Below are 14,260 nucleotides of genomic sequence, written 5' to 3' on the forward strand. Positions count from 1 at the left end.
CCATTATAAAAGTACACATGTGTGTAAAAGTGGTTGGTTTAAATTAGTACAAGTCACATCAATGTGACTTTATCCTTATACTTTAAATAATGCATTTATAGAATCACTTTATAATTCCTTAAGTGCATCCAACTACATTTGTATGACCTTAAATCCACTGATGGATTTCGTGGCCTATAAATACCAAATCATTTATTGGCCAAAATAGACTTTTACATTTTGGAGATCTTAGTAAAAAATAATGCTTTCATAACTTTAAGGGCATGTTTGATTAAGGAAAATGATATATGAGAAATGGAAATGATTTGATTTCCTCAGTTTGGTTTGCCAAAGAAATAAGAAAGCGGAGAAATTAAACTCTCGAGAAATACTTTTATATGTAATCCCATTTCACTCCATTTTGTATGGAAATGAATTTTGTGCTGCCTATTTCTCCGTGTGTTTTTTTTTTTTTTGCTAGGAAATGAGAAGGCTCAACAAAAAAGGGGTATAAAAGCAAAGTCACGTGTGAAGCACATTTTATCACAAATTGAAGATAAACTTTCTTCCAAACCCTAGGTCGTGGTGATTTGAAGATCTTTCACTCCGATGTCCTCCCACCAAAACCGATCATCTTCCACCATGATTGGACGTCTTCTATCACTTTTGATCGTATACTCCTTCAATCCTAAACCCATGTCGCATCTGTGAGCAATTAATTTGGAGCTTTTGGCCATTCAAGGTACTTTTTATTCTTGATATTATTAATTAAAAAAAAAAAGATTAAATAGTATCTCATTAATTTTTAAAAATAAATGGATATCTTGTGAAAAGATTGTTGAAAACTTGTATCCTATTCAATCAGTTTCGTAATATGGATCATAGATACCAATTTTCAGTTTCTTTTGGTCATGAATCAAAATTTTATTATAGGGTAACAGAAAGTTGTGTATATAGTTATAGGTCATGAATCAAAAAATTTAGTTTCTAAATGTGAATTTATTGCTTCTTTTATGTAGTGTGTAAAGAAAAATGATTGTTACAAGTAGTACTAACATATTTATGACTTACAATAGCATTCATATATTAACTTGTAGATGGCAAGATCACCGTTGGCTCAACAACGAAAACGAAAAATGGTTGTAGTCACAATGGCTTCTATGGAAACTTTTAACATACTATCAAATATGGCTCGTTGGTTTATGTTAGGTTGTTTGATAATAAAACATATGATCGAGCCTAGAACTCTTAGTAGGAGATATTTATTGAATTTTGAAAGTAGACGTAAAAATATGTGAACCGTCGTGTATCAAAGTGATATGACGAGTGTGGATACTATTAGAATGTCTAGACTTGCATTTTCAAAACTTTGTAACTTGCTTGAGCAAAAAGGAGGATTACGCAGTAGTAAACACATGTTAGTTGATGAGCAAGTTGCAATGTTCTTACATACACTTGCTCATAATGAAAAGAACCTAATAATACTCAATAGATTCCAAAGATCTGGTGAAACTATAAGCCGTTATTTCAAGTTAGTATTAGATGCAGTTTGTCGATTACACAAAGAGTTCTACAAGACACCAGTTCCAAATAATGAGACCGACGAGAGGTGGAAATGGTTTAAGGTTAGTCAAGTGCATCATTTATGAGAATAGCATTAAATATGATATTTTTGTAAACGTTATATATGGTTATTGCAGGGTTGCCTTGGGGCGCTAGATGGGACATACATAAAAATTAGGGTCCCTGCTATTAATAAAAAACCTTATCGAACAAGAAAAGGGGAGATTTGTACCAATATTCTTGGTGTATGTACAAAAGACCTCATGTTTACTTATGTGTTGGCTTGATGGGAGGGTTCTGCAGCAGACATCCGAGTGCTTCGAGATGCTATTAGCAGGCCACAAGGCACAAGCTCTTCGAGTACCCCGTGGTATCTTACATATCATACATGTAACTACTTGTACATATTTATTTTTACCCAATTAATGACTTATTGTTGCATACTTGGTGTTAATAGGATCATACTATTTTTGTGATGCCGGTTACACGAATGGAGACGGTTTTCTTACTCCTTATCGTGGTCAATGGTACCATATTAATGATTGGTCGAATCCGCCTACCACGGCTAAGGAGCTATATAATAAAAGGCACTCATCAGCAAGGAATGTTATCGAAAGAGCTTTTGGTATGATTAAAAATAGATGGAAAATCTTGAATGATATTTGTTATCATCCAATCGAGTCGATGTCGCACATCATCATTGCTTGTTGTTTGATGCATAATTTCATACGTACGGAAATGAGCAAAGACCCTTGTGAGAATTTAGTTCCAATAAATTACTAGGTAAATGGAAATGAAGATGATGATCTTATTAGCAGGGTCGAGATATCTCAAGTATGGAGTGATCATAGAGATAGTCTTGCTAATGACATGTTTAATGAGTGGAATACAAGACGTCGTAATCGATGACATTCTTATTAGGTTATACATGTTCTAGCTGTGAATTTCACTTTTTGAAAACTATATTACAAATTACACATGTAGTAGATGCAGGTTATCATCTCCATTGATTGCTTTTGTAGAATGATGGATACTCTAAGTTGCAGAAGTTCTGTATTTTAAACTTTGTACTCAATATATGGTCTTTGTTTTGTAATCTTGTTTTGTTTATTTTATATCATCAAAATTTTCGTTTGTATTGTATATTTAGTTTTTAAGAATATGCAGCTAATATTTACGTACTATAAAGCTATGACATTGTTATTTTTTATTATCTTGTTTAAAAAAAATTATTTTCTTGATTTGATGATCAATTTAAATTTAGAACGAATTGCATTTTTGTCCCTGTGTTATCACACATTTTACAAGTTTGATACAAACATGTGCAAAGTCGCGAAACACATCCCTGTCATATCATACATGTTGCAATTTCGTCCAACAATAACGTTCCGTCTATTTTTACCGTTAAATACATCATGTGCCCCTCACGTGAGGGGTAATACTGTCTTTTCATTATAAACAAGGACTATTTCTGCAACTAATCAAAATACATACCTCATCATCATCAAACACACACAGATTCAAATTACCCTAAAATAAAAATGGAAAAATAATCTGTACTGCAGACTTTACCTAAGCTTAGGTACTGCCACATTAAAAAGTTACATATTAAACCTTTGAATTTAATAAACATACATAACCCCCTGAATTTTACATAAACTTCCCCTGAATTTTACATAATCACCCCCTGCTTTACCTAAGATAAGTACTGCATGCTTTACCTAAGTTTTCCCCTTATAAAAATTTATTAGCTACTACTAAAATAAAATTGTTTACAAGAACATGTACAGAACATATACAGAGACAACATACTTACAGTAACTCGAATTGAAGGTTTTTCTATATCCACTTATTAGGATTTTGTATATATTGAAAAGGGTATTTCTTGAATCCATGTAACTTACCATGCCAAAACCTCGAAAAAATTCTGGAAAAAAAAATCAAAAAAGATAGATATTGAAGTCGACAGTTTTGAAGGTGAGTAATACAATGATGTTTTTCGACAATTAAAGCTTCAAGATGAATCCTTCACGCAAGATATTGATGTCAATCGATCATATGTTCAATCCAAATACAATCTTAGATCATCATTATCAAAATCGGATTCAATGGAGGAGGGTTTTCCTCCTTTGCAGCCGCCGCAAAAAACGAGTGAGCCACTATCGTGATGAATATGGATAGTAGCGATACAATAACGGTTGGAACCATCAATGCCACCATCCAGATCCGGCCATCGCATCCCCACCACCATCAAAATCCGACGGACCCTTCACGGATAACTAGAAAATCTGATATACAATATTATAATATATATATATATATATCTCACCGTTACTACAATTTTCAACACCAACCGCACAAGAAGAAGCATATGATTTTTGAGTAGATATGTAGTTGGAGAAGATTTTTACATCAAATTGCCAAAGAAGCATATGATTTTTGAGATGATTTAATGATGTTTATAATTTGATTTATATATAAGTAATTATGGAATTTATTGTTTTGTGTTAACTTTTGTGTTGATTATCACGAAGCATTCAAAGCACCAGAGAAGATTTTGATGGATATATATAAGTCAAATATATATCTCCATCACTTTATTATGGTATAGTAATAGATCTAGAAAAAAGCCTAAATGGGAGGAATGGGTTAAATTCAAGTTACTGCAAGTATTTGGTCTCTGTACATGTTCTTGTAAACAATTTGAATCTGTGTGTGTTTGATGAGGATGAGGATGATGAGATATGCATTTTGATTAGTTGCGAAATAGTCTTTGTTTATAATGAAAAGACAGTATTATCCCTCACGTGAGGGGAACATGATGAATTTAACGGTAAAAATAGACGGAACGTTACTGTTGGACCAAAATTGCAACACGTATAATATGACAGGAATGCATTTCACGACTTTACACATATTTGTATCAAACTTACAAAATGTGTGATAACACAGGGACTAAAAATACAATTCGTTCTTAAATTTATACCAAAAGAATTTTACATCCAGGATGTTTGGATTTTTCATTAATGTAACAATTTACAATAAAATGTATTTTTATTTCTTTGGAATTCTTACCAAACGCAGGAATTGATTTCTTATTCAATTTCTCTGACCTTACCCAACATAGGATTTTGTTGAATTTCTCAGCCAATTTAATTTCTCTGCGTCATTTCATTTCTCTTAATTTCCCCCAACCAAACGAGCCCTAAGTGTTTCAATCTTTGAAGAATACTTTACCAAGTACAGATCACTATTGTTGAAAATAATATACAATTAAAAATTATATTGTGTTCTACCATTTATTTATCTATTGTATTAAGTCTTGAATTAATTTATTTATAATCTACATAACCATTGTTTATATCACGGGAACCATTGCATACCGCAAATCAAAAGAAAAAGGGTGGTAATATTTATACGGTTACTTTTGATGCATCCAAGGAAATACAATTTGTATGGATCATTCTGCCCTTAATTATTTTATCTAATTTACCCCATTGAGTTTGATGGTTTGACCCCAATACAAGATCGAGATCCCTGTCTTTACAAACCGGACACCGCTTCATTTTTTCTTTTTTAATTTGTCGATCCATTTCCTACTTCTTTTGCATACTTAATAATCAAATAACTCCAAAACATTTATTTGGTTTGCGAGTTCAACATTTAGATGATGTTCTTTTGGTTTATCAATACAACAACCAACCGTCGCTAACCTCCATGCTCTTCCCTAATTTGAATAAATAGGTTCTCTTCTTATTGTATCTATTATATGTATATGTATATTTATTTTCATTTATATATAAATAAAACTAAAAGTTTTTGATTTTCACTATTAAATCTTTTAGAAATATAATCAAGATTATATGGTATGTGATGACTGAATTTATAAACAGTTGTTAACTTTTTCTTTTTCTAACTAAAATGATATAAATGATTAAACAAAATTCAAGTATTTGTATAAAATATTAATCAAGATAATAACTATTTTTGTAAATCAATATAATGTCAAGAGAGCATCAAGATAAAATAAAAATTTAAGTGATTATCGAGAGTCATGCTACTCACGCTAAAATTGATAAAGAGATAAAACATAGTTGCCAGAGAAAGGGAGAAAATTGAAGGCACAAAGATAAATTTTATAAACAACGTTTAAGGGTATAATGGTCTAAATATATTAGATTTCCTTGTATCAATAAAAAAAAGGGATAATGAGTTGTGGATGTAGTGAACAATGACAAAATGTCTATGTTACGTATTGATCTAATCGGGGGTCTATGTTATGTAACGAACTTACCAAATTGTCTAAGTGATGCATGTTACCGGGTAATCTACAGGTAGCGGGTTACCATCCATTTTTTTAGGGGACAATGACATGTGGATGTAGTGAACTATGACAAAATATCTATGTTATATATTGATCTAATCGGGGGTCTATGTTATGTAACGAACTTACCAAAACTGTCATCAATTTTTTTCCCTTTATTTTTTAATCTTAATAATTAATTAATTTATTTAACATATATATAAATAAATATAAGTTATGGAAACATATATGTATATAAGTTCTGTAATTATATAAAAAAACTGTAAACACCTTCATATCTTTTGGCCGCCACCTACCTCCCCATTTTTCCGATCAACCCTAACACAATCATATACCAAAAAATCATAGATCTCAAAAATTAAAATCGCATTTGAAGATTACGATCTCTTATAAGGTTAAGAACCTGAAACCAATCACTACATATATTCTCAAACATATACACATTGACACACAAATCTAAGGGTACATATATACAACCCATACAAACAAACAATGAGAGATTAGGGGACGTATTCTTACATGGCTTCTTGAAGCATAACTTATAATTGAAATGGGAAAGAATAACTCATTGCTATATTTTAGTTAAAGCAACAAAACAACAAACTTAGAAGAACGCATTACAAGCCTAAAACTGAAAAGATCAAATCCCCTTGACCTCAAAATTCATCATTTCTCTTTTCGGGATATTAATAAATAACAAAAAGGAAACGAGAAAATACCAGTTCTCAAATACTCGTGAGGAGTTGGAAACAATAAATAACATTCATCACTTAGACAGTTTTGGTAAGTTCATTACATAACATAGACCCCCAATTAGATCAATACATAACATAGACATTTTGTCATAGTTCACTAAATTCACAGGTCATTATCCCTTTGGATGGTAACCGGCTACCTGTAAATTACCCGGTAACATGCATCACTTAGACAGTTTTGGTAAGTTCGTTACATAACATAATACATAACATAGACATTTTGTCATAATTCACTACATCCACAGGTCATTATCCTCTAAAAAAAACCGTGAAGATATCAGCTCCCAAACAAAAATAATACTCGAAATAGTTTTGATGCTTGTGACTATACTGTCTCCTTTTGCACTACCATTTCATAGAGATTGGAATATTATGTCTAATGTCTCAACAGGGAATTATTACAAATTTTAGTCTCACTGAATATCTAATTTATGAAATTATAGGTACATAATAATATAACCTCTAAAAAAACAAATTTATATAAATACAACTAATTAATAAGGCACATGATATACTGCTCAATGCATTAAAAATTTTAGTACTAAATACTTAATTTATAAATTTATGTGGGCCCCGAGGGTGAGTTTACCCAATGTCTCAGGTTCGAGTCTTGGAGTTTTCATCTCAAAGAATTTTCCATGAAGAGGGGGTTGGAGGTCCAGAAAATCTCTAGTTAAAATTGTCTCCAACACGTCTGAATCGAAACTCACTTTACAAAAAAAAAACATAATTATATAACTTTTTAAACTAATAAATCAATTGTTATTAACTAATTTTTTTTTTTATCGAAAGTTGGTTTGTAGTTACAGCATCAAGTTTTTAAGTACGAACAATTGTACATTGCGACATCTCGTGTTAAATCGAAAAGTATCTTAAGGTGATAATAACGTCAAATCAAAAATATAAACAAATATTGTACAAAAAAAATACAAATGATGAAATACAATATGTGCATTCAATAGTTTAAAATTATATTTGTTTAATTTGATTTTATCTACAATTTTTATATTTAAATTTACATATTTAACAATTTATCATTTCTTGAAAATGTTATAAATAATCTATATATTTGATCGGACATAAATCTAATTTATGTATAAAAAAGATTATACAGTGAACCCTTAAATATTAAAAATAAGAGATTAGTTTATGTGAATGTAACTAAGTACGGACGAATATCTATAGTGTGAATAAAGTAAAGTTGTGTACATTGTATGTAATAATTTTCAAATCATGTTATTGTATGTATTCGGGTATATATGTTGCAACTATGTAGGGTACCACTTGTAAATTTTTGATTAGTCGGATATATACAATATACAGAATGTTATCTTTATCTCTACTACATTACAAAACATTTGTTCCCTTCATTTTTTCAACTTTAAGTAATTGAAAACCCCAAAATACCCTGTCATTTATTCATAATACCCTTAGAATAAATCTCAATCACTCGTTTTTCTCTCTCTTTTAATCTCAACCACTCATTTTTCTCTCTCCTCCATAAATTTTTTTTGTTTCTCTAATTAATTCAAAATCTTTTATCTCAAAAACCATACATTGATAAATTATAAAAATTATACATGTGTTCTTAATATTTCATGCTCTATCATTAGAGATGTCATTCGATATACTTTCAACGAATTTTTAAATCCGAGGGCGGAGCCTGTACGGCTAAGGCATTTGGTTATCACACTCTATGACATATCACCTCCTATTGTCTATCACACTATATGACCTATCATCCAACCATCTCACCGCTACAACGCGCGGGTACTTTCGCTCGTTACATACAATAAACACAACTTTAGTTTTTTCTTATTATAGTTAGTTACATTAACAACTGATCCCTAAAAATAATAAAATAATTAATTAAATTTTAAAAATAATAGTTATAATTTTTGTTAAATTGATTAGCGTGTTTTAACAAGTGGTTGTGTACTTAATTTTGGTGAGAACACTTTTAAAATAAGAACGGTGAGAACACTTAAAAACATCATTTTGATGCATTAAAAGTCCATAAAACTAACATAGTGCATAACTAATTATCATTATTTAAGTGTTTGACAACACATTGATCCGTCAAAATTGAAAAAATTACGTTTTTTGTTTTGTGCATTCACCTTGGATGCATATTCATCAAAATGATGCATCCAACAAAAAACGTGATTTTTTCGATTTTGACGGATCAATGTGTTGTTAAACACTTAAATAATGATAATTAGTTATGCACTATGTCAGTTTTATGGACTTTTAATGCATCAAAATGTAGTTTTTAAGTGTTTTCATGTGTTCTCATTTTAATTTGGTTCTCATTTGATAGCCACCCTATATATATATATATATGAGTTAATTACAGAAATCGTCCCTGTCGTGGTACCCATCTTGCAGGTTTCATCCCTAACTTTCAAAAATTACAGTTTCAGTCAAAAAACTTTGTTCCGTCAACAGTTTTAGTCCTGACCATAAACGTCCGTTTAAAATCAGGGCACGTGATTCGCACGTGATGGGTAATCTCGTAAATTGGCTTAATAATACCCAGAGTTAATTACAGAAATCGTCCCTATTGTGGGCGGTCACTTGCAACTTTCATCCCTAACTTTCAAAAAATTACAGTTTTGGTCCAAAATCCAAAATAAAATTAAACACAAAATCATTTGGATTTCTAATGCATAACATATATCACAGATACAATCCCAGATCCAAAATCAAACACAAATTTAATCCAAAATTTAATGAAACTCCAAATCTCATTACTTTCATATCAATAAATGATCTGTATACAAACATAATATATAATTATATATATTAGATCTATTCTTTATATACAATTAACTCACAAACAAAAAATTCTTAGAAAAATTTCACCATCTTTATTATTCTTATCTCTTCCTCTGTTTTTATAAGTTCTCAAAACAAAAATAAAACTAAATAAAAAAAAATATCATTTACTTAAAACCCATAAACACTTAAATCCAAGAGAGTCTGAAGCTCTAGTTTTCAAAAAAAGAGTAGGGTGTGAGTTAAGATTGTTTGTGAATTTCTATCTAATAGAAATAGAAAAAGTTGGATAATTAGGATTTTTTTTTTTTTTTTTGTGTAAATATTTCTTTTCATATAGATTGAGAATAAAAATTTTGGACCAAAACTGTATATTTTTGAAAGTTAGGGATGAATGTTGCAAGTGACCGTCTACAACAGGGACGATTTCTGTAATTAACTCTGGGTATTATTAAGTCAATTTACGAGATTACCCATCACGTGTGAATCATGTGACTTGGTTTTAAACGGACGTTTATGACCAGGACTAAAACTGTTGACGGAGCAAAGTTTTTTGGACTAAAACTGTAATTTTTGAAAGTTAGGGATGAAACCTGCAAGTTGTGTACCACGACAGGGATGATTTCTGTAATTAACTTTATATATATATAGGTTTTAGGTAAAATAAAACAAGTATTAATGTAAAACAAATAAAACAATAGGTTTTTCTATAGTGATAATCACCGTGCATCATAAAAATCATAGTACATCAATTGTTTCGTGAATCTTCGTGCATCAATTTAACCATGATCTAAGGGTCAAGATCTTGTCCTATTTGTTTTACTTTAATACTTGTTTTACAATACCCAACCCCTATATATATATATATATAAAACGACTCGAATAACATAAGTATTCGAGATGAAAATGACTCATTTAACATTTGACTTTTAACGGTTTGACGGTGATATTTATATTATTATGTATCAAAAGTTAAAAACCCTAAATTGTTTAAAAATTTTATTTTTTAAAAGGTTTAAACTTACATAGTACGAGTATATTTTAGTTTATTTATTTTTATTAAAATAAATTTAACCAAAGTCTGAAATATATAAAAATAAACAGGTGAATTTCTAAAGTGTTTTCTATTTCCGATTTCACAAAACTCCCATTTGATTTGATTGTTGTGAGAGAAGAGATGAATCAATTTTTGGATTCGGTGACTTCTTTCTTTTCTGGTGGCGATCAGCTTCCATGGTGTTCTCGCGATGTCATTGCGGTATTCTATTATTATTATTATTATTATTATTATTATTATTATTATTATTATTATTATTATTTATCACTACCTTTTTGCCCCCCACTCTACAAATTTCAATTCGTTTTAGCTTATGTATCTTTCTATCTAATTGGTTTATTTCAAATTAATTAATAATAATATATTTGGATGTGATGAACTGATGATAATAAAATGGGGTTTAATAATAACTGCAGGGTTGTGAAAAAGAAGTTGCGGATGGTGGTGGGGATGATGCTGAGAGCATTATGCGGTTATCTTGGGCGTTGGTTCATTCTCGCCAACCCGAAGATGTCCAACGCGGAATTGCCATGCTTGAAGGTAGTATATCAATATGTGTATTACTTTACTCTTTTTATATTAATAATAATAATTAAGGATGATGATGTGTTATTCAGCTGATGATGAAAGTATATATGACATACCTTTTAGAGACGTAAAGATTTTTATTTTGAAATTTTTGTAAAGAATCCAAATGTATGATTTTAACAAGTTCAGTTAACGTTATAAAAACAAAATTAAGGAGTATATGGCACAAAACAAACATTTTTTGAAAATTAGTTTAGTGTACGTGGTAATGCAGCCTCAGCCGTGTGAGACCCATGTGACATGTGCTTTACGCTTGTGGGTGTTGAGTAAACCACACCATCAACTGAGGATGGGTCACCCATGTGGTGAGGGGTTTTAATGGGTTTTGAGTGATGAAGGTGAGATAAGTTGGTCTCAAAATTTGATGTGACGGGTCTGTGAGCGTACCATGAAAGTTAGTGGGTTTGAGTGAGGAGGGTGTGATGTTGACGTGCCAGTGTGAGAGGTGCCACATACCGTTTGCTCACGTTGGTGACTTTAACCCGTTGATTTATATTTAACTTTCACTTTCTTTATGTGGGTTGCAATTATGATTTCAACACTTTATGTATTATATGCATTGGTTTTCTGTATGTCAATCTTAACATGTGAATAGAAACACTAGAAACTAACTGAACTTCTGTCTGCAGCTTCAATAGCCAACACCCACAGCCCATTGCAAAGGAGAGAGAAAATCTATCTGCTGGCTGTTGGATACTACCGTAGTGGTGATTTTTCAAAGAGTAGGATGCTTCTTGAACAATGCTTAGAGGTTTTATCTTTATTTCCGTTTTATTTCATAGCCTCTATTTCCTTTTCCTTGTACATTATTATTTGTATTTTGTGTGGCTGTTAACAAGGTTAAAGATTATCATTTGGTCTACTAAAAACTTGATTATGCAAGAGATTTTGCTTCCATGCTGTTAGGCTTTATTGTTAATGTTTAAAGGAAGAAATACAACTTTTAAGCTTTGAAATGTCTAAAGATCATATATTCATTATCTGCCTTAAGACTTTAAGTGGATGCAGAGCTTTTAGAGTAGTTGACAGGAAGAAGTATAGGTGTAAGATGTAGTATATGAAGGTGGAACCATGGAGGAGGTGATTGAAAAAGGAGTCTCAAAATATTCTAGTATCATTGTTGAATTACAGTTTAAATCTTAATTGGATTTAGTATTTTTGAAATAAGTATTTAGTGAATCTTGAATCCTAATTGCACTATGAAAGTAATGAACTATCCTGTTTTTCTCAGGAGATAATCCATCCAAAGCAGTTGGTTACGCTAGTAAACGACAAGTGTCCCAAACTATGCCATAGTGAAACTCAATACTGTACCTCAAAAAATTCTGAAATAGAATTATAACAGTATCTAATAATAACAAAATTGAAGGAAAACTAGAACAAGCAAAAAGCTACTTCGATGAAAACAAATGTTGTGATGCTAACTGAAAGTAGTCTACTGTATAGCCGTGTTTTATGTACCTAGTCAGATTTGAAATTGTAAATCTAAAAGTTGAAAATAAAATCGTTAAAATTTGTTGTCTTGACAGCTTTACATCATTTGTCCAATTGTTATTGACATTTAGATTTTGAGTTTTACAACTAGTGTTTCTTAAGGTTAATAATGATAAATGCAATTGGTTTGATTTGCATCATCTGTGCTATTGTTTTTGACATTTGACTGAAATTTTCAAGTGCACATGGGTAGTCGTACTTCTGTAGTGGTGATAGACAACAATGATGATAAAGATGTGGGTGCTAAATAGTAAAGAATATTAAGATGGTGGTTTTGTTTAATGTTTATTACTTTATTTAGGCCCTGAATGATTTAATCAAGGACAACCCTTGGATGCAAATCTAACAGTTAGTGGATGCAGTTTACCCATATTAAAGTTTAAAATTTGTTATGGCCTTACTCGGCCCTCACGAATCACGTCTCACCATTTTGCTATATTTACTAACAATGATGACCATTGGTGTAAGTGTAGTAATCTACATGCCTGCTATATACTTGTTATTTGGATGCGTAATAAAGTCTTCAGTATGCCAAATGAGAACTTTCTGGAAGTTGATATCATGACTGAATGGTGTGCTTGTAGATTGCACCAGATTGGAGGCAAGCTTTGTCTCTTAAGAAGGCGATTGAAGATCGAATTACTAAAGGTCGTTTCTTTTCTTATGTATGGATCCTTTTGTGTCATGAGGTTAAAAAGATTGCTGACTATTTGTCTTTGTTCTGCAGATGGTGTGATTGGAATTGGTATTACTGCTACTGCTGTTGGACTTATTGCTGGTGGGATTGCCGCAGCATTGGTCCGGAGAAACTAATCAACGTTCATGGCTACATCAACAATAACATCACCTTTTAGTTTTAACTTGTCCCTGTTAAACAAAGCTGCAGCATTTACAACTTTTACCTTTTTGATTTTGTATTTCTTGCTCGTTAGAAGGTATTACCTTGTTTTTTTACAATAATGCCGTAGACACATATATCCGTTGTTAAACACAGAATTCACAAATGTTAACATTGCATAACAGTGTGGGGTGAGTTGTTTTGCCAATTTGAGCCCTGTTTGGTTAGCCATCTGATTTATTTATATTCAATTAAAGAATGTAGGCAGCTTTAAAGCGTTTAATTACTCAAATGTTGAAAATTATGTGGTTGTGATTCCATGCATACATATTCCATTCAACAGACAAGCTTATAGCCGTTCCGAAAGAAGTAAAAAGATTCGCTTGTAGTTAGAGGTGATCCAAGGTTATACAATGTCAATGAGTAGGGGTCGATGCCAGAAAGTTTTAGTTATACATTATCGTCACCAATTAAAACCAAATTTTTTCAAAACAATAACTAGGAAGTACAATAGAATTTACGGTTCATACTTCATAGCAACTTTGTGATCAAGGCAGAGCATTCCTTTTCATCCCGAAATTAGGCTTTTCTTTCAGATTATCTCACCATTCCTATTCATCCATGTACGAACGGTTCATATACCATTGGAATCAAGAAACAATATGGTTTGCAGTTAACATAAACTAGCTCAATCATAGATCCCATATTCCCATGTATATCCCCTATCCGCATAAATCCCATGGTTTGATCTACAGTAAGACTGCAACAGTTGGGTTTGAGAAATAGGTGTAACAAAGATCTCAGTAAGAAGAGGGCCTGCGTGATAGTGGCCATGATTGCCTTTTGCATAGGAAAGTTAGTTAAAAGTAACTCTTAATGTCGTT

The 14,260-nt window shown here is 31.4% G+C and overlaps 1 protein-coding gene and 1 long non-coding RNA gene across 2 annotated transcripts; both read left to right on the forward strand.

Moving 5' to 3' along the window:
• Positions 1-451: 451 nt before the first annotated feature.
• Positions 452-2,638, forward strand: LOC122593605. The gene is made up of 4 exons (XR_006322851.1): positions 452-721; positions 1,077-1,604; positions 1,680-1,912; positions 2,000-2,638. It is a non-coding gene; the product is annotated as an uncharacterized LOC122593605 (long non-coding RNA).
• Positions 2,639-10,466: 7,828 nt separating this feature from the next.
• Positions 10,467-13,603, forward strand: LOC122593129 (mitochondrial fission 1 protein A-like). Its single transcript, XM_043765487.1, has 5 exons — positions 10,467-10,657; positions 10,873-10,996; positions 11,674-11,795; positions 13,123-13,186; positions 13,266-13,603. The coding sequence occupies exons 1-5, from the start codon at positions 10,577-10,579 to the stop codon at positions 13,349-13,351; spliced, it is 477 nt and encodes a 158-aa protein (XP_043621422.1). The 5' UTR covers positions 10,467-10,576; the 3' UTR covers positions 13,352-13,603.
• The last annotated feature ends 657 nt before the right edge of the window (positions 13,604-14,260 follow it).

Source organism: Erigeron canadensis, chromosome 3, assembly GCF_010389155.1.
Source record: "Erigeron canadensis isolate Cc75 chromosome 3, C_canadensis_v1, whole genome shotgun sequence".
NCBI classification, from domain to species: Eukaryota; Viridiplantae; Streptophyta; class Magnoliopsida; order Asterales; family Asteraceae; genus Erigeron; species Erigeron canadensis.

Coding starts and splice junctions, on each gene's coding strand:
- LOC122593129 (XM_043765487.1), top strand. CDS start 10,577: ATGAATCAATTTTTGGATTCGGTGACTTCTTTCTTTTCTGGTGGCGAT. Junction 10,658..10,872: donor GTTCTCGCGATGTCATTGCG/GTATTCTATTAT, acceptor TAATAACTGCAG/GGTTGTGAAAAAGAAGTTGC. Junction 11,796..13,122: donor TTCTTGAACAATGCTTAGAG/GTTTTATCTTTA, acceptor GTGTGCTTGTAG/ATTGCACCAGATTGGAGGCA.